General features: G+C 40.5%; 1 protein-coding gene across 1 annotated transcript; it reads left to right on the top strand.

Moving 5' to 3' along the window:
* The first annotated feature begins 2,862 nt into the window (after positions 1-2,862).
* Positions 2,863-23,925, top strand: LOC108244472 (myoferlin-like). The gene is made up of 54 exons (XM_017430713.3): positions 2,863-2,991; positions 4,424-4,479; positions 4,560-4,651; positions 5,900-6,008; positions 7,548-7,644; positions 7,822-7,991; positions 8,369-8,497; positions 8,708-8,770; positions 8,861-8,911; positions 9,205-9,235; positions 9,338-9,453; positions 9,546-9,672; positions 9,775-9,878; positions 9,962-10,030; positions 10,118-10,161; positions 10,243-10,325; positions 10,426-10,461; positions 10,688-10,812; positions 10,919-11,032; positions 11,915-12,092; positions 12,197-12,321; positions 12,408-12,517; positions 12,634-12,826; positions 12,908-13,063; positions 13,174-13,305; positions 13,416-13,579; positions 15,103-15,217; positions 16,017-16,119; positions 16,203-16,342; positions 16,412-16,576; positions 16,822-16,909; positions 17,151-17,228; positions 17,355-17,536; positions 17,653-17,811; positions 17,880-17,981; positions 18,135-18,296; positions 18,973-19,138; positions 19,225-19,295; positions 19,386-19,403; positions 19,503-19,601; positions 19,731-19,859; positions 20,269-20,424; positions 20,527-20,618; positions 20,709-20,879; positions 21,029-21,177; positions 21,321-21,460; positions 21,629-21,717; positions 21,807-21,902; positions 22,017-22,158; positions 22,272-22,371; positions 22,483-22,667; positions 22,747-22,856; positions 22,946-23,093; positions 23,188-23,925. The coding sequence occupies exons 1-54, from the start codon at positions 2,904-2,906 to the stop codon at positions 23,224-23,226; spliced, it is 6,156 nt and encodes a 2,051-aa protein (XP_017286202.1). The 5' UTR covers positions 2,863-2,903; the 3' UTR covers positions 23,227-23,925.
* The last annotated feature ends 38 nt before the right edge of the window (positions 23,926-23,963 follow it).

Genomic DNA, 23,963 nt, shown 5'->3' with positions numbered 1-23,963 from the left:
AATGAGCAGCTCTGCTCTGTGTGACTAAGAAACCTTTAAGTTCATGTGCGCACAAGGAGAAGTGTCAGAAAAAATGTTGATAGGGCCTCAAAAGTAGCTCGAGCTCGGGGTCCCGCACCCTCCTTAATCCTGCCCTGGACAAAACTCTTCTTCTGCTCCAAACACAGGGGTCCTCTGCAGCCCTATGAGGCCCGCCTCATCTAATCATTTTGTTTCCATTGGAGTTTGTAAGATTAATATGTTTACGCTCTGTGCCTGGCGTGCCCTCCTGCAACAGTTCCTTCTGGGAAAGAGGCTTTTCAAAAGGCCTCTAAATAAATTCGCTCTGTCCTCGGCCTCCTCTCTTCCTCTCTCTCCTTCTGCCCTCTGATGTGATTACACCATCAGATATCCAGAGCCCCTGTTTACCGTGATAATACAATTTTGCTCATAAAAACTAAAAGCAGGCCATTTAGCTGAGCCGTGGAGGGCCGTGCTCTGGGAGATGTGGTATTTGTGTACTGCGTTGGAGAGGGAAAGTGAAAGAATGGAGCGTCTTCTTCTCAGACAAAGAATGAGAACATGGATTGGAACAGTCGAACTGGTCCCAAAGCAACAAAAGTGTTTTTTAATTTATTTTTTTTTTTCACAAGTTTTGTTGGACCCCATGGAGAACACTGGGTTTGATTGTAGCGGTGCTTGAAGATGGAGAGTGAGTATCTGGGCTTCATAAATGTCGCCATTCATCCACAGGATGGAGCACAGAGCGTCCACCACGTTTACAGCCCCGCTGAGACTTTTCTTCTCTTCGTGGAAAAGTGGGATTCGTTTCTTGTGAATGATGCATGAATATTTTAAAGGGTTTCATCAATAACACGCTTCTTCCACTCAAATATATTTCAAATTATTGTGCAAGAAAAGATCCATTTTGTCAGACACTTTTTTTTTTCCAATTCTCCATGTAGGGCCTATTTTGGGGGGCTTAACATCCCCCAAAAAATGGATAGTAGCACAAATGTTCTAAAGTTTTTCTGGTGACAATAACAATAATACAGTGAAAAAAAATTGTTGTATTTTTGCTTTGGTACAACACTATGAGCAAATTTATTTCCAGTGTGGTCGAATTAGGACCTACGTCAGCTGATGTCACTCTGTGGGCATCGTTTTCAGATTCACTGCTCATAAAACAGCTGCAGATGGGCTTGAAATCATTCTTTTCTTCTAAAAGAGGCATGCAGCCATCATCACTTTGCAATCGAAATTGCCTTACATTTAAGAAAATTGCTGCTCAGAATACTGCACCTGGAAGGATAGTTAAAGAGTCGAGCAAATGTCAACCCCCTCCCTTACGTATAGAACTGTGTCGCCACCAGTGCAGAGTTTGCTGAACATTAGCAGCAAGTGACCGTGAGTCCATCTGATCATGTGACAAGAAGTGCAGATAGAAGTCCCTTCTGTGCAAGAAAACCACTGACACACTGAGGACGGACTGAAATTCTGCAGGAAGTGTAAGGACAGGACAGAAGACAGTTTTCTCGGGCTGTAAACAGGGATGAGTGTTGAACCAGCCGGTGTAAATGTAACCAGGTATATGTTGGAGGAGACTCGGCGAATGTGTCCCAGTAAGGTCGTCACTTGTACGAGAAATGTGAACACGAAAACGTGGATCTGTATCATCAGGAAAAAGGGACACCAGGACCAGAATTGTGCAGAAAAGCTTCAATGTCTGTCACTCTGTAGCAAAACAAACTTCTTCTTTCTTTTTTTTAATTTTGAATGTTGCAATAATTGTTACTTCAATTCAGTTCAAGTTTGTTTAAACAAGTCACATCAATCCTTTTTAGCTTTTATACACTATATTGCTAAAAGTATTCACTCGTCTCCCTTCACACACATATATGAACTTTAAGGACATCCCATTCTTAATGCATAGGGTTTAATATGATGTTGTCTCATCCTTTGAAGCTAAAAGAGCTTCAACTCTTCTGGGAAGGCTTTCCACAGCTTTAGGAATGTTTATAGAATTTTTTTTTACCATTCTTCCAGAAGCTCATCTGTGAGGTCAGACACTGATGTTGGACAGAAGACCTGGCTCACAGTCTCAGCTCTGATTCATCCCAAAGGTGTTCTATCAGGTTGAGGTCAGGACTCTGCAAATAAATAAACAAATGGGGCAGTGAAATATTGTTCTCCAATGACTGCAACTGAACAGCAGGGGACGCTGTTTTCAAAGATAAATTGAATATTACTCAGAGGGTACAGTTTAGCAGTGTTGCCTTGGAGAAATAATAATAATAATAATAATAATAATAATAATAATAATAATAATAATAATAATAATAATAATAATAATATCTGAGTTTAAAAGTCAGCTTTCTGTGTGGAGTTTGTTCTTTATTTACGTTTTCCTCCCACAGTCACAAAAACATGCTTATCAGATTAACCTAAAGGCTTGAGATTGTAAACTGAGCCTAGTTGTCTAGTTGTGAGCGTGCTCGGGTTGTGATGGACCGATGAGCCGAGATGAACTCAAACCTCTCACCTATTGATCACTGGAGACACACCCTGACCCTGAACAGGAACAGGAACAAGCAGGTAGGAAAAGGGTGGAGGGATATGAAACAATAAAAAAAAACATGTCTAAACTGATAATTTTAGCTATTTAATATATCAGAATCAGTAATACTGATTAATATTTAGCCTATGCTACAGGCAATAAGGTTAATGAGAGATAATGTATCTAAGGACTGTGAAAAATTGGCCTATGAAACTGAAAATAAGGTTTTTAGGTAGGAAGGAGAGAAGAAACGGCACTTACAAAGTACCACCACACGGGGGCGCTGGTTCACAGACACCAGCAGAAGAACGACCCTCCCGGTGGAATAAAAACTCTGTCCTCCCAATGAAAGTCTCATTTTCTCATCATGCTGCGGGTCGTTGTGGAATCCGCCAGCGGGATCCCCAAAAAGAAAATAGGAAACCCAGATCCAATCACTACTGTTGTTTTCAGAGGTGAGACATCTTTTGTAAATGCTGCTTTTATTCGTAAAGTGTATTTTATTGTCAAACAAATCAAGTGTGTTATTATGATCATTCTTACTATTTCTCTATGAAGCTATAACTGAATATTGCTCCTCGTGAAATATACTTGTAGTTTATGCCGTTTTTGAGGGGCTAAAGTTGAACATTTTGGCAGTGATTCATAAAATAAGAACCACGTCCTTATAAGGGCAGTGTTCAGAGTTTTGGCACAGAACTGCAACCAGCTCAGTGCATAACAAAGGTTAGGCTTTATGTTTGTTTTGAGGAATACGGAGACGTGATGCTGACACGACAGAAAATTAAATTTTGAACACTATCACGTTACAACTTGATATTTATACTGTACAAACGTGAATATTTGCATTGTGCAAACGTGATATTTATACTATACAGACGTAATAATATATTGTAGAAACGTGATACTGTATTGTAGAAACGTGATAATGTATTGTACAAACGTGATATTTATACTGTAGAAACGTGATAATATACTGTACAAACGTGATAATATACTGTACAAACGTGATAATTTTCTGTACAAACGTGAATATTTCATCCAGATGGTTGCGGTGGTGTTTAGCCTGCATGATAGTACATAGTTATGAAGTAATTTCCAGGAGCTAATGAAGTTTTACTTCATGCTTGGTTTAAGACATGGAGAGATACTGTGGATGAAATTATTCTTAGTATGAAGGATCCTAACCTGACTGGAACTGTACAGAAGGAAAAATCCTTTCCTTGTCCTTTAGATGTAGCAACCTTCCTCACTGACCAGCTGGAGAGTTAAGGGAGGCTTCATGGATCTAAGTTTCACCACCTTAAATGTTGTGACTCAGAGTCCAGTGAGACATCTGTTAAAATTCCTTGACCCCAGTGGTGTGGGACGAAGGCTGATTTCATGTGGCCTGTTGACTCCTGTGATAAACTGAACCAGTTTGGTTTATGTATTAATGGAGCAATAGATGGCTTTTCCAGACAAATGATATGGCTTCATGCTTTCTCAACAAGCAATGATCCTAAACCCATCGCTGGATATTTCCTAACAGAAGTTTAAAGAAGGATGAGGACATCGGCCCGAATGGAACTGAAAATGTCACATATGGATGGAGTGCTGACCGCTCCTCCAGTCATTGCTTTATTTCTGGATCCAGCAATCACACATGGGGTTCCATTAGTGCCAAAAATATGTTTATGTGTCTATGTAAGGTGTGTATGTAAGGTGCATATGTTATAACTTAATAATGTTCAAAAATTAATTTTCTTCTGTGACAGCAATATGCTTCTGTAATACACAAGGTTTGCAACAGAAGTTGATTTATAGATACATTTATGTAAAACATCACAAAAAACAGGCCAGTAAGAATTTTCAAATTCAGGTGATTTTATCTTATTACGCTTCCAGGTGAAAAGAAGAAAACCAAAGCCATTAACAATGAACTGAATCCAGTTTGGAATGAAGTAAGTGAAGATTTACAGTGATGATGTTTTTAAATTAAATGATCTCGGCAACAGTTTCTAAACTGCTCTTTCTTCTACAGATCCTCGAGTTTGATCTTAAAGGTGCCTTTTTAGACGCCTCGTCATTCATCAGTGTGATCGTAAAGGACTATGAAACCATTGGAAAACACAAGTATGTGCAAAAAAACATCTGACAACTGCACATGTCATATTATCACATTTTAACTGTGGTATTTAGCAGTGTTTCTTAAAAAAAGTGATGCCAGCAGATATTTTTCTTAACCACAGGAGTGTGTGACTATGTTTATGACTCTCTGCTTTTGTCCACCTGTGACACATCACTGGTCATTCAGAAGTATTTGTGGGAAAGAACCTTTCTGGGAGAGAGGGAACCAAGGGTTAAATGAGGAAAAGACCTTATCCTACCTGAAATGTTTACCTTACAAGACAAAAGAAATGTGATTATAATTTGTGAGAACGACCAAAGTGATCAGAGTGTTGTGGAAAACGATGATTTATTCTCGTCTAACGTGTTGAAACTTTACTCAGCTGTTTACTAAAAACCTTCACTGCAGCTGTGTTAAGACTTGCTGCAGGAGAAGAAGAGGTGCGTTGACTTTTACAGGAATGTTGCCTTAAATGGAAATAAACTTTCTCTCCTTCAGATCCAAACCACTATGTTTGCCTTATTATTGCTTTTTTTGCTGTTGTTCATATGGTTAAGTAATTGTTCTGCATGTCTGTTGAGGACATTCCTGAATCCTTTGGTCTCCCTGAAGTTCAGTGGAGGACAGATCAAGTAATAACATTTCCTCTGAGTCACTCCAGTCACTGAGTGTTCATAAATTATCCTGGGGATGGGGAGGCTGGAGGAGTGTCAGGGTCATGCAGGCTCTTGAATGGTTTTCCAGGATCGGTGCAGAGAGCTTGTGCTGGCCTGCCACTGGCACAGCTGCACAAACTGCAGCTCAGCCTCTAATGACATTTCCACAAACAACAAGTCAGGGGAGGGTTTAGAAAAATTAGGGCAAAACTTGAAGAGCATACACGGCTTCCAGCGCCAACTATGACTTTGGTCACCGTGGGCAAATTAGTTAACTTTAGAAAATACCCAAAATGTGGCAATGCGTTGTGATTATTAATCACGATTGCCATAATTCTGACAAAGTGTCAGTGTAGGTGGTGGTGATTTACGTCACAGCTAAATTGGGAAGTGGAGACTGTTGATCATCCTTAGTAACGAACAAAAGAAGTCAAAAACATTGAAATTCAGTTCCCTAATGTTGTAACTGTTCTCCAGTGATTGTGGTCGCATGTCATCGTTGCTAATGGTTCTCCCACTGATGCACACATCCGGACAGTTCCGTTTTACTAATGCATGACTTGTGATTTTTTTTGCTTTTTTATGATTGGTTTTCAGGTTAATTGGCTCTGCACAAATCTCTCTGAAAGACCTGGTCAGCGGTCAAGTAAAGTCTCTCCCATTCAAGAACGTACCTTTGGCCAATGAGAAGCAACAGCCTATCGGGGTAAACACACTTAGTTCATAACGTGATCCTATGCAACCTTCGGTCTATAACATGAGATTATAGCTACAAGAAAAGTCCTTTGTTGTTAGATATAGAATGTGCAAGCATCTTGAGTTATTCTGAACTTTGTTATTCTTTATTTCACATAAAAACCTGCAAGAAAAGTTGAATGTGTCACTTTTTTAATGTTAAGTAATAGCTCTTTTCTGTGTTTTATTTTTTATTTTTTAAAGGAACCAGACTTTCTTTGTCAAAGTGTTCTTGAGCCATAAAAAACCTTCAGGCTGTCTAAAAGTCTGTCAAAGTTTTTTTTTTTTTTGTTGAACTTTGGCTGTTTTGTCACTCAGTGCTTGATCATTTTCACAGTAAGGCTTTGTAAATTCAGTCACATGAATCATTCAGGCTTAAAAATAACTCCTAAACTTGAATGAAAACCTGGTTTTCTGTCCAGGATTTAATATTAGTCATTTTGCTTGATTTGCTTTGGTCAAAGTCCAGTCCTGGTTTACGGTTTGTCTCTGGTTAAGGTTATTTTGCTTTTATTATTTATGTTTTGTACTCTTGACTTTTCGTCATTTGAATCTATTTTGTACTTTAACTGGAAGTTTTTATACACTTGGTTTAGTTTGCTTCCTGTTTCTGTCAGACATCTGGTTTCAGTTTCCAGTCACTGTCACTGTAGTTTAATGTAATCACTTAAATCAGTGTATAAATTCTTCCTCAGAGCCTCGCTCCTGTGCCACTTCTTGTTTGGTTTTAGCAGTTTCTTACACTTTTTCACAGCATTTTCCTTTGCTTGGTCTTGTAAAGTGCCTTGGATTTTATGACTTGTTCGGCCTTCAGACACCATCCACCTCATCACAAAACACTTTAGCCTGCCACAGAAACGCAATTTTATTATTGTTTCTCTGATTGAATCTATGAAAAATACTAAAAATAACAGCTTGACAGAAACAAAAAAGGATTTTAACTAAACAATGAGGTTCTTTAGTCCTCCACTATCCCCATTTTTTAAGCTGGATAATTCTCTTCTATCTTCCAGTGATGAACTGGTACATTATTAATGGACTATCATATTCACAGTTAACATTGTGATCTGTACTGAGAGGAGGGAGCAGGTGGAAGAGAGCCTGGAGAGGTGGAGGTATGCTCTGGAAGTCAGCAGAAGCAGGACAGAATATGTGTGTGAATGAGAGGAGGAGAGGCGTTACAGTGAAGCTGTACAGAGTCGAGGGATTGAAGATGGATTATGGAGTATCTGGGGTAGTTTGGGGACAAAGTTAGAGAGGCGAGGCTGTGGAGATCCTTAAAGGGAACAACCAAAAGAAGAAGATTATGTGCCATCATAGTCAGGTACAGAAAATGTGTGATAAAGCAGCCAGGTTCCAAAGAAAATGAGTGAAGAACTACCAACCAAGTTCACTTTACAGATCGCAAGAAACTCTGGTTCCTTTGAAGCAAAGAATAAAGAAATTACAGCTGATTTAAAGCAGTTGCTCAGTCCTGAGAGTCCAATCTATTCTTGTGTTTTCTTTATAGGCGACCATTAATTTGGTCATTGTGTACGACTCTCCTGTCAGCACCAGTCCAAACCCAAATGATCAAGCTAATGCAGAGACACCATATACAGAGCCTGGTAAGAAGACTTTTAACAACAACAAAAATCAAACTGAATAGTTGTGGCTACTTGAAGTCGTTCAGTGTTTGAATCGTATGTTCACACTGGGCACAGATAAACCTCAGAAAACAACACAAAGCATATTCTGAATGTTTATCACAAGCGCGTTTGTCATTATTGTGGTTGTTACCACAGAAAGCAATGAGGAGGCCTATGAGGGAGAGGAAGAAGTGGACGGAGCAGGACAGACTGGACATCCAGCAGTTCCTTTGTCACCAAACCAGCCTGGAAAACCGACCAACAGGTCCCAGCGTTTCAGCAGAAAGAGGCACAAATCCCTGCCCAACAAGCCCCAGGACTTCCAGGTTTTGTCTGAGTTCTGATTGCTCTTCCTGTGCAACCGCAAAAACCAATTTAGTGGGGAATTTGAATTGTTTACAATCAGGGCTGTCATCGGCTCAAATACACAGACTCGAGGCTGCGTCAGGGAACAGACTGCAAATCAGCCGGTTTTACTGACATGCTGGAGAATTACAGAAACAGTCCTTTTGATCTCGCATTAGGCCAGATTTATTGATACTGGAGCATATTTTAGTGCCAAAACATCTACTTGTGTGCTGATGCCCACACCAAACCCAGTGGCACTGGTCCCCCCCACCCCCAGCAGCCCTGTTTCACACAGATCCAGGCGTGTGGTCTCAGATTCTCTTCAGTTTTTTTCTTGTTGCTCGTTCTGTCTCAGATCCGCGTTCGGGTTATCGAGTGTCGTCAGCTTTCCGGCAACAACATCAAGCCCGTGGTGAAAGTGAGCACATGTGGACAGACCCACAGGACTAGAATTAGAAGAGGACACAACCCCTTCTTTGATGAGGTGAATACAGTTAATACATAAATAGTTGTCTTTTATAAAAACACGATTCACTTTGTAAATGCCTGGAGCTTCTGTCGCCCTGCTGGAGGCTGCCTAATCCCTTTTATAAACACTTCTTTCTTTTTCTGGACTTTTCCCAAAGACAGAATAGTTTCAATGTACTTCTGACCTCTTAATGTGTTGATTAAAAAAAATGATTTGTATCTTCAGATGTTCTTCTACAACGTCAACATGCTGCCTTCAGAGCTTTTTGACGAGAGCATCAGTCTTCGAGTATGTAGCCACTGCAGGATAAAACATTTATAATTTAATGCTTTATTCCTATTTAAATTGTGTTTTTTTTTCTTTTTTTTTAACCCCCAGGTTTATGATGCCTTCTCTCTCAGAGCAGACAGTCTGATGGGGGAGTTTAAGGTACTTTTACCGAAGCACTTTTTTTGTTCAATAAAAACCTGAGTTTGTTCATCTGGAATGAAACATCCCAAAACCACCAGACAGATTTTAATGAAACTTTCAGAAAGCGATAACTGGCTGCACATCTACGACTTATCAACCTTTGGAGTCAACCCATATCAAAATGGCTATAATTTTGTTAGTTTTCGAGGTATTAAGATAAAATTTGATGTGGTAGCAGCTGCGAGTCATTCACAACAATCTCTGAGTGACATCTTGCATGAAGGTGATTATTTTATTCTTTTCATTCCCAGTTGGATGTTGGCTACATCTATGATGAACCTGGTCAGTTTTACCGTGGAGAAGGCATCTTGTGAAAACTTTAGCTCTTTTTATACAGTCCCCACTTAAATATTATTTTAAACAGAAATCTCACATCCCTTTCAGGCCATGCCATAACGAGAAAATGGCTCCTGCTGAGTGATCCGGAAGACTCCTGCTCATGGACGAGAGGCTACCTGAAAGTCAGCATAATTATCGTGGGCACTGGGGACGATCCACCGGTACAGATGCTTCCTTTCTCACTGTCCTCCCAAATCTGACAGCGCCGTTAAAACGGCCAAGTGAAGCCTTTTCCTCTTTGTCGTCGCTTCAGACCGAGAGGAGGGAGCTGAACGAGGAGCAGGATGACATAGAGAGTAACCTTCTGGTGCCGGCGGGCGTCACGATGCGATGGGCTACTCTGAACCTCAAAGTCTACCGGGCTGAAGATATGCCACAAAGTAAACGACACAAAAATCTATACTTTCATTTAACCCTTTAGCGGTTATTTGCAGCCAAATCCATTCGGGAATCTTCTACTCAGAAAGGGTTTTGTGTTGCAGTGGACACTGCTTTCCTTCAGAGTATGAAGCACACCTTCGGAGGGGAGGCGGACAAGAAAAACTTGGTTGATCCGTATCTGGAAGTCAGCTTCGCAGGAAAGAAGGTATTAGACTTAAAAAAAAAAAAAAGAAAAGAAAAGTTTAGAAATGTTCAGTTCATTTGCAGTCTTGATGTTATTGTTTTCAGCTGTGCACCAAAATAATCGAGAAAAATGCAAACCCCGAATGGAACCAAGTCATCAGTCTTCAGTTCAAAGTAAGGAAGACGCCGGGTAAAAATGCATCATCTAGTCTTTGATTTAAAAAAAACACTTCACCATAAAAAAACCCTCTGCCTTTGTAGTTCCCATCCATGTGTGAACGCATCAAGCTGACCATGTATGACTGGTAAGAGTTAACACCCATCCATAGATTACAAAGACAACACTAAAACAATCAATATTTAACGTATGTGTTCGCTTTTGAAAGGGATCGTCTGAGTAAGGATGATGCTATAGGAACAGAGTTTCTGAATCTAAGCAAAATGTCTTACTATGGTGGGGAAATGGAAGGTAATCGTGTCATTTGGCATTTATTCTTCTAAAACTGGTTTAAACCTGAAATTTGAACATGTTTTCTGATTTGTGTTGTTGTTTTGTTTATCTGAAACAGACACGCAGACTGAAACCTGCAACAAAGTCTCTGAAAGTATGTACGAAATGAGCATCTTTTGTGTTTCTTCTGTTCGATGAGATAACTTTTTCTTCAGTATCGTAATTCGGCTCATCATGGCGTATTGCAGTCTAATGGCAGGATGTTTTAGTCACATCACAGGAGTACAACTATTCACCCGGGCATTAGAAAGAATTTAAAATAAAGTTAGTAACCTGTCGTAAAGTGGTTGAGCTGTGTTTAAACAGGTTGTGTGTTGCAGTGAGCCCTGCAGGACCAGAAGGAGGGTTTCTCCCAGCTTTTGGGCCTTGTTACGTCAACCTGTATGGAAGCCCGCGGGAGTTCACGGGCCTGCCGGACCCGTATGAGGAACTCAACTTTGGAAACGTGAGTCTACATGAGTTTCTTAAAGACGCCGCAGCATTTTGGATCTGCTCATATTTGATGCCCTGGGTGTGTACAAATGAGGCTCTTAGGTTTTGCTCTGTCGCAGGGAGAAGGAGTTGCATACAGAGGGAGGGTCCTCGTTGCGCTCTCCACTCAGCTGGATGGAAAGGTTGAGAAGAATGTGGATGACATCCCAAATGATGACATCCTTGTAGCGCAGGTGAAAGCTTTGTACTGTAAGCCTGTCATGACGTAACTGTGAGAGTGCTGATTCAACATTCACTACATTGTTCTTCTGGTTTTACTACCACTGCATACTTTGTACTATTTTAGTCATTCTTATATCAAAACGTTCAGCTAATTCAGGAGATTCCTGCTGTGACTTTTGGTTTTTGTTACTTTTGTACTTTTCAAAATATTGAACTTTATTTACAAATATCTTTCTTTAAAACACTGTTCTCTTTGAAATCTGCTTAAGGAAACAGGTCCTATTTTTATCTTCTTATGCAATTTTTGTAGTTTTAGCTACTGTCCTTTTACTATTAGCTTTTAACTAGCCTTTTGCTACATTTAGGATTAGATAACACTTTGCTAGATTTTAGCTAGCTTTTTGCTACTTTTAGCTTTTGATGAGCATTTTTCTCCTTTTACCTTTTAGCCAGTGTTTAGCTACTTTTAACTAGCATTTTCCTACATTAACCTTTTAGCTACTCTTTTGTTACTTTTACCTTCTAGCTGGCATTTTGCCAATTTTAGTTAGCCTTTTATCACTGTTAGCTTCTAAATAGCATTTTGCTGCTTGTAGTTTTTGCTCCTTTCAGTTTTTAGCTAGCCTTTGCTACCTTTGGCTTGTAGCTGGTGTTTTTGCTTCTTTTAGCTTTACATTGACTCAGCTTCACCTTCAGTAAGCTTTAGCTGTCTTTCAGCTCTTAGTTGTCACACTCTAGTCACCTAAAAGTCATACAATTTACTTTTTCTGTACAGTTTTTTTATTTTATTTTAACAAATAATACATCAGTTTCTTTGAGAAGAAGTATCACAAATGAAGAAAGACAGAATAAACAACATTATTCTAACACACATCTTTTCTAATTGCCTTCAGAAATACCAGCGGAGGAGGAAGTACTCTCTGTGCGCGGTTTTCCACAGCGCCTGCATGCTCCAAGAGCTGGGAGAGCCCATCCAGTTTGAGGTCAGCATTGGGAATTATGGTAACAAGCTGGACACCACCTGCAAACCCCTGGCATCCACAACCCAGTACAGCTTTGCCATGTTTGATGGTACAAACTAAGAATATCTGCTGTCTAAGTTTGTTTAAATACATAAGCACAACTCCAAATCACACAACACACTGTATGGTTAAAGCATCTGGGTGACTCCACAGGTAATCACTATTATTACCTGCCCTGGGCTGACACTAAGCCTGTGGTGATTCTTACTTCATACTGGGAGGACATCAGCCACCGCCTGGACTCTGTCAATCTTCTCCTCGTCATTGCCGACCGACTGGTGAGAAGATAAGTCGGTGTTTGTCCAAAGATGTTACGTCTACACAGGCTGGGTTCGTTAATCTAATTTTTAACGACTCGTTTCAGGAGTCCCACCTCACGTCTCTGAAAACAGCCATGTTGGCCAAAGTGCCTGAGGCGCGTCTGAGAGAGATCTGGCTCAAACTCATCAACCACCTGATTGAAGACTTGGACAGGTGAGTCACAGCTGGTCAGATCCTGGACTGAACCTGTTACTTCCACGAGGCTCTGGCGCTTCTCGTCGGCCTGCGTTTGAAGATTTATTCAATCGTTGTTGTCGTATTTTTGCTAGTTTACAGCTTCCGGTCCTGGACTGTCAGCACAACATTACGTCGCTTGACCTCCAAATAAAGAATCTGCGTGACGCTGCTGTCGGCAGCATCAGACAGACGGCCAGCTGTGTGAGAGAAGAGGCCACAGATGTCAAGTCCACAGTTGGGGACATTGAGGAGTGGCTGGACAGAATCAAGCAGCTAGCTGAGGAGGTCGGTCCAGGATAAATACAGGATCATGTCGCTCAGACGGATGTGATTGAAACTTTATTTAAAGCGTTGCATCTTCTTCAGCCTCAGAACAGCATGCCAGATGTGATCATCTGGATGTTGAAAGGGGAGAAGCGGGTGGCATACGCCCGGGTCCCAGCCCACCAGATCCTGTACTCTAACTTTAATGAGCAGGCCTGTGGCAAACACTGCGGGAAGACTCAGACCATCTTCATGCAGGTGCAAGAACACTCAATATACCACAAGAAATTGACCATAAATTTTAGTTACACCTTTTCAGATACGTTTTATCATATATTTGTTTTGTAAGCTTTACTCTTCTTTCCCAGTACCCCATGGACCACAACAAAGGCGTGAAGATTCCCGTTCAGCTCCGGATCAGCATGTGGCTCAGCCTCTCTGCTCACGAGAAGAAGTTTAACGCCTTCTCAGAGGGAAACTTCAGCGTGTATGCTGAAATGGTACAACTTATATCCTTGTTTTTTTTCCTTTTCAAACTCATTCACATCTTTGACTCTGCAGCCCGTTGTGTGAGTAGCTCCTGCAAAATATGCCTGATTTCCGTCTGCAGTACGAGAACCAGGCTCAGATATTTGGGAAGTGGGGAACCAATGGTCTGGTCGGCCGTCACAAGTTCTCAGACGTGACCGGAAAGGTGAAACTCAAACAGGAGAGCTTTCTGCCTCCACGCGGATGGGAATGGGAGGGAGACTGGTTTGTTGACCCCGAGCGATGGTGAGCTTAAGAAATGAACTTTATCAAGCACGAGCACACACTCTCTCACACGGTCCTTTGAGATTATCCACAAGCGCAAACATCCTGTTTCCAGCCTGCATTGGAGCATTTTCTGGAATTTTGTTTAATACTCCAGCATATAAGGAGGGTAAACATCCAACAAGCTGAGTGCCCTTTGAATCAGTAAATTAGATTGAATAGGGAGGGGGACAAAACATCCCACCAAAAAGATTTTATTATAGTCACAATTGCAAAATATCACATAGTTAAAAGTGAATTTATAACAAGTGGAATTGACTAATATTGTTTTCCTGTTTCCACCATTTCCTCCACAAGAATTCAGTTTAGATTTGGCGAATTATCAGGAGCTGCTCCATCATGTTCCAGGAGCCAGGTTTTCTCATAACCTTTTAGAAAGGGAACTTTAATTTATTTTTCAGGCTGAAGTCTTTCTTTGGACTTTTGCTGCTTTTTTACTCATTTTCTGTTTAGTTCTTGACAACATTTTGTCCAGTATGTTAAAAAAAATGAGCTTAGTGGAAAAAAAAAAAAAGTGTCAGACCCCCCAAAAGCTGTTGACGACAGATAAACAGTATCTGAAACCCATGTCTTTAAAAAGTGGGATAAAAATTCAGCTGGTCATGTTTCCAGCTTGTAGGTCTTTGGGAATCCCTTGTTGGTGCAAAAAATATTTAATTTTTTTTAACTGTTATATTTAGTATTTTTTTATAGTTTTGATTTAAAAAATGTGAACAAACTGTCTTCGTCACAGGCTGCTAGTAACAAAGTGTCTAAAGATCCAATTTAAAATAGGTTCTTTGCTAAGTTGAATTTAAATAGTTCATCTCTTGAGTTTTTGTTTCTTTTTAAAGTTTTAATATGTTGTAGGTGAGACTTAATTGTCTCAGGAAACAGAAACATTCATGTAAAAATGGTGAAGTACTGGACTGAAAATGGATTTAAAAAAACAGCTGCCAAGATCCAAAGAAAAAAGACCTCTCTTTTTAAGACCACTTTTAAATTTTGGCTCCTTGGAAGTAAAACAGAAGCAACAGTGGGATGACTCATGACTTTTGCTCATACACAAATTCCTGTATCTCCCAGGACTTTCAGGACTTCATGATTATTTTTACTGCATATGCAGCCTCCTCATCTTTGTTTCTTTCATCCTCCTTAGCATTTATCTACCGATCCATTCATGTGGTTCAAATTACGAAACCTGTTTTTTCATTTTCTGAATTGTTTGGATGCTGTGGACGGCTAATGGTACCAGTCGCAGCTTTAAACAGTATATTATATCTGGGATATAAATAGGATTTGGAATTTGAGCATCAGTGAATGTTTTGGTTTAATGAGATCTCCTTTCCTCCCCCTGTCCCTCTGACGTGCTTACATTCTCCCACAGGCTGATGTAAATAGTCTCTGAAACAGGTCCGTCTGAGCTGCTCTGATCGGTTCATTGTGGTTCTTCATAGCTCGTGTCTGAGTCATGGAGCCTCTCGTTAACCTGGTGTTTTCTGCAGCCTGTTGACAGAAGCAGACGCAGGGCACACGGAGTTCATCGACGAGGTCTTTCAGAATGAAACCCGTTTCCCCGCTGGAGAGTGGAAGCCTGCTGCAGAACCATACACGGACGTGGTACGGGTTACAAGTTTCCCTCAGACGCCTACACATTTCACCTCTACAGGGACTGCTATCTGAAATATGTAGCTGATGATAACGGGACAAAGCAAATTTATGTGCTCTTGTTTTCAATGTTATCAGCATCTTCTGGGTTGTTTTGTGTGAGTGGACCTCTGGAAATAAGACTTTTTTTTTAGAGATGACCAGCTGTGAGGTCATTAGGAATGCTGCCGATTGTTATGACGGTACAATGTGTACTTAATCTAAACAACAGTCATGAAACATTGTTGCTGTAATTTTCAAAATTAGACAAGTTTGTAACGCTTTTTAAACTGACACTTTTGACATTTCATTGTTAAAATATGCAACAATTAGCATCATTGTCTCTAATTTTGAAGCATTTATTCTTAGTCTGGTTCTATCCGCACAAACACTGACCCTAAAAACTTAAGCACTGCTTTTCCCCCCTAGAGCTTTAGATTTAGGATGCTTATTTGGATTTGTCTCAAGATTTAATAACTAAATGCTGTTTTTAAGCTATTTCATTTTTATTTGCAGGCATCAAGGGTCCATCTCTGGACTTCAGCTCGTATAGGGCATGTGTGTGTGTTGAATAAAGAAGCAAATGTTTCTTCCAGAGATTGTTGATGGAAACCAGAAAGGAACTAGAAGATGAATGCTTCATGAGTTTAGCAAATATTCCTATTAACTGCATGGTTTTCAACAAAGTTTTGTACTTAAAAAGAGAAAACTACCAGGAGTCGTTTATATTTCAGACGTCACAGATCAATGTCAGATTGTTTGTGTTGTGTAGAATGGAGAAAAGTCTCAGAGCCCAAGAGATTTTGAATGTCCACCTGGTTGGACCTGGGAGGATGACTGGAGCTTTGACAGCGACAGAGCTGTGGATGAGAGAGGTATGTGCCTTAAAGGTCTTCTTTCCATTTCTGTGCTTGATATATTAAGTCTGATCGTGTGTATGTGTGTCTTTTAATACCAGGTTGGGAATACGGAGTGACAGTACCCCCTGACAACAAACCCAACTCCTGGGTGGCTGCAGAGAAAATGTACCACAACCACCGCAGGAAGCGACTTCAGAGAAAAAGAAGGAAGGTTTCTGAAAACACAACTCCTGCCGAGGTGAGAAGGATGCAGATGAGAAACGACGCAGGTTTGAAAGATGTTTATTCAACCTCCTTTCTGATGTAGAGAAGAGAGCCAGGCGAAGGCTGGGAATACTCCTCCCTGATTGGCTGGAAGTTTCACAGAAAGGAGCGCTCCTCCGACACGTTCCGCCGCCGGCGCTGGAGGAGAAAGATGGTCCCATCAGACTGCATCGGAGCCTCTGCCATCTTCAGACTCGAAGGAGCATTAGTGGGTCCCACTTAACTGCTTTAAGTGAAACTAATATGACAAATAAAGTTGTTGTTATGGCAACAGGAGTCACTTCATGCTTTCTGAGTCACATCCTCTCATTATTTTGGGGGCTTCTATTCCTGTAAATTGTTGGCACGTTCATGAGGAAGTTTATTGCAGTTCTTTATTCTTTGTTGCAAATTATGATAGAAATGTTTCTTAATTGCCCTTTTTATAATCTCATCCTTTGTTTTCGTTAACAGGGGGTTGATGTTGATGAGAAGACCAGTAAAACGGACGCAGCCAAACTATTTGGTGCCAACACACCCACCGTTTCCTGCCACTTTAGCCGTGAGTAGCTGGGTCACATAAAAGTCATGAACATAGATGCTGATTAAAGACTCTTAATACCTCCCCTTCCTGCTGCTCATAATAGTATATTACACTATTATCAGAAAGCCAAGAAACGTTGGTATGTGTGCACGTTTTTTTCACGTCTTTGACAGTTTTGTGTATAAAGCACTTTGATGAAACATGCTTTTTAACCCTTTTTTGGGGGGGATTCACGTTGATGAAAGTCTTCTTCCTCCAGGGTCTTACATTTACCACCTGAGGGTGTACGTTTATCAAGGGAGGAACCTCTGTGCGATGGACAAAGACAGTTTCTCAGGTAAAAACAAACTGATATCGTGAGGTGGCAAAAGAAAAGTACCATAAAGTGAAATAAGTCCATTGGTCTACTGTTGCACAAATTTGTTAGAAACAAGTAAGAAAAAAATGCCCTTTTCCCCTCCAGATCCCTACGCCCACGTGTCTTTTCTGCACGTCAGTAAGACTACAGAAATCATAAGAACCACTCTGAACCCCACATGGGACCAGACTCTCATCTTTGAGGACATTGAAATCTTCGGAGACCCACAAACTCTCACCTGCAACCCTCCGGATGTAGTCCTGGAGCTCTATGACAGCGATCAAGTGGTGTGTTGTGTTTTGAACCCGCCAAATCACACATCCATGCACAGAGGAATATTTAAAAAGCAACTAATAGTAGATGTAACAGGACTTTCTATGTGCCACTGTGTTTCACAAACCAGGGCAAGGATGAGCCCATGGGCCGCTGCACTTGTCCTCCGGTGGTAAAACTTAATCCCAGCGTGGCTGTCAGTCCCAAGCTGCTGTGGTTCCCAGTCACCAAAAAGGGTCGCAGTGCTGGAGAGGTGCTTCTAGCTGCGGAGCTTCTACTGAAAGACAAGGTAAGACTTAAAGATAGTCGATGGACTTTCCGAAGCTGCACGGACATAACTCTGTCCTTGTCCCACAGGTGAGTGATGGAGATCTTCCTCTTGTGCCTCCTCGACGGGGGGAGAAGCTCTACATGGTTCCTCAGGGAATCAGGCCAGTAGTGCAGCTAACTGCAATCGAGGTACGCAATACAATTATTCAGCTGCTCTGACATCACCTATAAATCTCCTCCTCGTACTTTATACTTTCAGACACGATCAGCCTAACCAAAAATGTGTCTTGTGTTTGGGATCCATACCTCAATCCAAGCCTCCCTTCCTTTCATCTATCCCAGGTTTTGACTTGGGGTCTGAGAAACATGAAGACCTTCCAACTGGCTACCGTGTCCTCCCCCAGTTTGATCGTGGAATGTGGTGGTGAGATCGTTCAAACAGCTGTGATCAAGAACTTCAAAAAGAACCCCAACTTTCCTGGATCTGTGCTTCTCCTCAAAGTGGTATCTACCCTCAAACTTTCTAAAGAATTAATTTCAACACATATACTGTAAGGGCAATATGTATATATATGTCATTTTGTGTTTGTTTAACCTACTTTTCTTTTTCCTTTAACCTGCTCAAATGTTGTAGATTTATTTATTTTTCCTGGGTGAAAGGGTTGTGTGCAGTCTGAAATGATAAATCTTGTCTTTGCTCTTCTTTGTCATATTTTATGTACTTTTATCCAAAATAGAAAGAAAACAATATACCTAGTTAAAGTTCAGAGTAATGTTGTATACAGTATTTCTGAGCAGCCAGAATCTTTGCTGCAGAAGACAGCAGTCAGAGCGATTTCAGTTTGGAGAATCAGGAGCAGAACATCATGGGGGAGTCAAGGGAACTGCAAGGTCAAAGTTTGCCACAAAACATTCAGTTAATGAGGTTTGAGCTGTTTTAGATGTTGGAAATGTGCTCTCAACCTTTGAGGAGCTGTGTGCTTGACTCCTTCATGATAATTTCTTCCTTAAATCTCCAAACTTTTGACTCCTGTCTACTGCAGGGAAGATACCGACAGTTAATACTTTGCTGAAACCTGATCAAAAACTCCAAACCTCTAAAGCTGACATGAAAAGACCCAAGTATATTTTAAAATCACCTTACTGGAACATGACTCGTCATCTGCTGATGTGCTCCTAGCTTCTCCCCAAAGAGGAGATGTACACTCCTCCCATTGTGCTGAAAGTCATCGATCACAGACCCTTCGGCAGGAAACCGGTGGTGGGGCAGTGCACCATCGACTGCCTGGACCAGTTTCGCTGTGACCCATACCGTCGTAACAGTGACATCTGCATGTCAGCCAGAGGTATTTCCACTTGCACAACACCTCACACGCTCGCAACTACAAAGAGAGCAGATTCTTGATGGGGTTTTTTTCCATTAACTTTGCAGTGGCGATGATCGCTGCCACCCAAGGAGACGTTGTCATAGACATTGATGAGAGAGCCATTCTGAGAACTGAGGTAAATAAGTTCAAATGCAGGTTTGAAACAAGATTTCTACAACATTTTTTTTTTTAATTGAGAAGTGTTCTTTGTTTCTCTCCCACTTAGCAGCTTCAAGCACCAAAGGTGAGAAATTTAAAAAATAATAGATATCTTTCTTAGGATAATATTCAGGCAGGTGCGTCTGCAAAACGGCTGTGGTGACTCCTGCTTTGTTTTGGTTAGGAGGAAGACGAGGTTGACTGGTGGAGTAAGTTTTTCGCCTCTGTTGGAGAGCAGGAAAAATGTGGGCCTTACCTAATGAAGGGATACAACACATTACAGGTGAAAATAGACCACAAGGAAACTGTTGACTTCTTCCTTGCCTGAAATGAGTTTTTTTTTTTAGTTTGACGAGATAGTTAACTTTAAAAGACTGTCCACTGTTAATACTGTGATGCTGTGGGTTTTTAGGTTTACAAGCATGAATTAGAAGAGGTTGAGGAGTTTCAAGGACTGACAGATTTCTGCAGCACTTTTAAGCTTTATCGAGGAAAGACTGAGGATGAGGAGGAAGACCCCTCAGTGGTGGGAGAGTTTAAGGTAACTGATGATGTTACTTTTCTAAGTATAAGTTTTTAGTTATTTATGTTTAAATGATTTTAGTTTCAGCCAAACTTTAGAAATGAACTACGATACACTTTTTATTATTACTGCAAAAACAGTTGAACATGCTTGTCTCTTCTTGTTTCATTTGTTTTGTGTAAAACAATTTTAATATTTACTTTTAACTTGGATAATGAGATAAATGGGTATTTATTACATACTTTACTGTCATTTAACAAGCAATATTTACCAAAATCCTAATTTTAATCAAAGCAGAGCTCTTGTTCCTGTTCTTTTTTTTTATTTGTCACATTTTCTGACAACTATTTCCTCACGAAGACTGAGAAGTTAAAGAGGTTCAGATTATTTTTCCTGGTTCTAAACTGTTGGTTTTGATGTCATTTAGGGCTCGTTCAAGATGTACCCTCTGTCCGATGACCCGGACGTACCAGCTCCACCTCGGCAGTTCAGAGAGCTTCCTGAGAGAGGACCGCAGGAGTTCCTGGTCAGGATTTATGTGGTGCGCTGCATTGACTTGCAGCCTAAGGACACAAACGGCATGGTGCGTTGTTACTTTATTTCATGAAAATTACAAATTCTTTTCCAGATTTGATATGACTCTTAAGCTAAAGCTCCAAATATTGTGTCTGCATGATTATTTCAGTGTGATCCATACATCAAGATTACACTTGGGAGGAAAACGTTGGATGACAGGGATAATTACAAACCAAACACCCTTAATCCAGAGTTTGGAAGGTGAGACAGCGATTTCTTATTTCTGCTGTGTTTATGACTAGAAACAGAAAGTATGAAGACTTGATTCTGCTCTCCTCTTATAATGTCCAGGATGTTTGAGCTGTCCTGCTTCCTGCCTCAAGACAAGGATCTGAAGATTGCTGTGTACGACTACGACTTACTGAGCAGAGATGAAAAGGTTGGGGAGACGGTCATCGATTTGGAGAACAGGTTCCTGTCTCGCTTCAGGTCCTGCTGTGGCCTGCCACAAACATACTGTGTGTAAGTGTGCACTTACTTTTTATCACATTAAAATCCAGAACAGATAGACAACACTAAAAAGTAGTTTAGTGGCTTTGTGTCTGACTTGGTATGCTGTGATCATGATCAGATGTAATCTACAAAGTTCATTTGGTTCTGTTTTCTTGCAGCTCAGGCATCAATAAGTGGAGAGATCAACTGACACCTTCTCAGATCCTCCAAAATTTGGCTAAAGAGAGGGGTGTTCCTCTTCCACACATAGAAGGAGATGGCAGCTCACTGTCTTTCTCAGGAAAACATTACAGCCTGCAAGATTTTGGTACAGTCACCTTCTTTTTTTGAATTAAAGTTTAATTTTTCCACTGACTGTTTCATTATTTTATTAGATTTTGATCTAAATAATAATTTTGATCCAGGTTAATGTTCATGGTTTGTTTCCTATCGTTGCTTCGTCCTTCACAGAAGCAAACACTGTGATTCACCCACACTTAGGCCCAGCCAGGGAGAGGCTGGCCCTCCATGTCCTCAGAAACCAGGGTCTGGTACCAGAGCATGTTGAGACCAGAACCCTGTACAGCTCACATCAACCAAATCTGTCCCAGGTAAAATAGAAACAAATAAAACCATCTATCTGTTTCTAAATGGGTTTGAACAGTTTATTTTTTTTTAATATACCCCTCTGAGGTGATATTTGATGTGAATTAGCACTTTATAAATCAAAAATAAAATCACTTCCTCTGACTTGAGAGTTATCCTTTTAACGAACGCAGGGGACAGTTCAGATGTGGGTCGATATTTTCCCCAAAAGGCTCGGCCTGCCTGGGCCTCCGTGTGTTATCACTCCACGCCAAGCCAAAAAGTAAGAAACTCCCCACAGCTTTGTTATTTTCTAACTTTCTAATGCATTTAACAATTAGATATGTTTAACTCTATTTTTATTTGAAACAGGTACTTCCTTCGAGTCGTCATTTGGAACACAACTGACGTCATTCTGGACGAAACGAGCATCACCGGAGAAAGCATGAGCGACATCTATGTCAAAGGGTGCATCGCTTGTCCCAACCCCGACTTTAATCCTTCCTCTGTGCTTTTTACTTGGCTATGTTCATCCTAAGCAAGGTTTTAAATCAGTTGTGTGTTTGTAATTTGAATGTGTAGCTGGATGCCTGGAGTGGAAGAGGACAAGCAGAAAACTGATGTTCACTACAGATCTCTGGACGGAGACGGGAATTTCAACTGGAGGTTCATCTTTGGGTTCGACTACCTGCCTGCTGAGCAGCTGTGTGTCATCTCCAGAAAAGTGAGTGAAATCACAGATCAGGAACAAAACTCTGAGTGACGGCTGATTGTTTTATTCTAAGTGAACATGTGGTTGAATTTAACGACGGGCACGAACCGGCTGTCTTCTCGCAGGAGCACTTTTGGAATCTGGACAAAACCGAATTCAGGTTTCCTCCTAAACTGATCATCCAGATATGGGACAACGACAAATTCTCACTTGATGATTATCTAGGTGAAGTAGCACCATCACTTACTCCAATATGACCAGAGGTCGTAACACCTTGCTCAACGAGCCCCTGTGAAGCGACACGTGTTGATTCGTAAGGTCATGTTTCTTGGACAGGTTCTGTTGAGCTTGACCTGCTCAATCTGATCCCTCCTGCCAAGACCCCAGAAAAGTGCAGCCTGAAGATGCTGCTGGGGATGATGGGATCGTCTGTCTCCCCCAAAACCTCCCTCTTCTCCCAGAGGTCTGTGCGAGGCTGGTGGCCGTGTGCGATCCAGCAAAATGGGAAACCTGTGCTTGGCGTATGTTGGTTCATGTCGACACATTGTTACTGTTTCCGCTGGATACCTACATTCTGAAGCCTTTTCTTTTGCTTTACAGGGAAAGGTCGAGATGACGCTGGAAATCGTGGAAGAGAAGGAAATGGAGGAGAGACCAGCTGGAAAAGGTCGAGATGAGCCGAACATGAATCCAAAACTGGACCCACCCAAGTATGACCACGGCTCTCTGAACTGAAACTGTAGATTGTTTTACGCGGATTCTCCTCATGCGATCACTTCTGTTTGTGTTCGTTCGACAGCCGCCCCGATACGTCTTTTTTCTGGTTTACAAACCCTTGCAAGACCATGAAGTTCATAGTGTGGCGCAGATTCAAGTGGATTTTCATTGGCGCGATCCTTCTTCTCCTGGTTATCTTGTTCCTGGGGATCCTGTTCTACTCCCTACCCGTAAGACCTTTAAACTCATTTGACTTGTCCTACATTTACTACCATACTGCGGTTTGAAGTAATGAGTAATGAAAAAGTTATTCTGTCTTTACAGAATTACATCTCCATGAAGATTGTAAAGCCTTTTTCCTGAGGAGAAGCTGATTGTTGTTTTTCTGCAGCCAATCCTCCAATCCTGGTCACAGTTATTATTCACTGGAAACAAACAATAACTTGGATACTCAAAATGTTCTTGTCACTGCTTTTTTATTTTGGGCACTCTTAGTATTTCATGTATAGTAAATTTAAAAATAATCTTTATTATGGTAAAATTTTTATACTATAAGATTAGAATTTTAATATTTTTATATGTAAATTGTTACTGTTTAGATTGAGCAAATTTTTTAGAATCTTTTTTCAAAAAGGTAGTAAATGAAAGTCATGTCCACTTACTACAAATTGGATGCATTACATGTAGTTTTATTATGTTCTATGCTTTTATACTTTTTTATTGTTTTTAATTTTTTGTTTAAAAAAAGATCTGTTAATTTAATAAATAGCAAACTTTTTTAAAATGTATGATTTGTTTTTTGTTTGCCTGAGAGACAAGCTGAGTTAAATGAAAAATATTGAATTTAATTAAATCACACTGTTGAAATTAGACTGATAATTTAAACACATATATTTGAAATAGGTCCTAAAGTCTGTTTAACTGGACTAAAATGCAAAACTTTTTGGTTAACTTACAGATTTCTTTTATAACCATTTAAGTTAGATGGACCTGCATGTTTTACTTCATTTATTAGAAATGTTTGCAAAACCTACGATACAATAAAAAAAAGTTTTAAACCACTCCCCATTAATTTTTTTGCTTTTATTCCAAGGAGACAG

This window comes from Kryptolebias marmoratus, linkage group LG22 (genome assembly GCF_001649575.2).
Source record: "Kryptolebias marmoratus isolate JLee-2015 linkage group LG22, ASM164957v2, whole genome shotgun sequence".
In the NCBI taxonomy this organism is placed as follows: domain Eukaryota; kingdom Metazoa; phylum Chordata; class Actinopteri; order Cyprinodontiformes; family Rivulidae; genus Kryptolebias; species Kryptolebias marmoratus.
The sequence above is the reverse complement of the archived record's forward strand: the minus strand, read 5'-3'. Positions and strand labels throughout refer to the sequence as shown.

Coding starts and splice junctions, on each gene's coding strand:
- LOC108244472 (XM_017430713.3), top strand. CDS start 2,904: ATGCTGCGGGTCGTTGTGGAATCCGCCAGCGGGATCCCCAAAAAGAAA. Junction 10,813..10,918: donor AGGAACTCAACTTTGGAAAC/GTGAGTCTACAT, acceptor GCTCTGTCGCAG/GGAGAAGGAGTTGCATACAG. Junction 12,322..12,407: donor TCGTCATTGCCGACCGACTG/GTGAGAAGATAA, acceptor GACTCGTTTCAG/GAGTCCCACCTCACGTCTCT.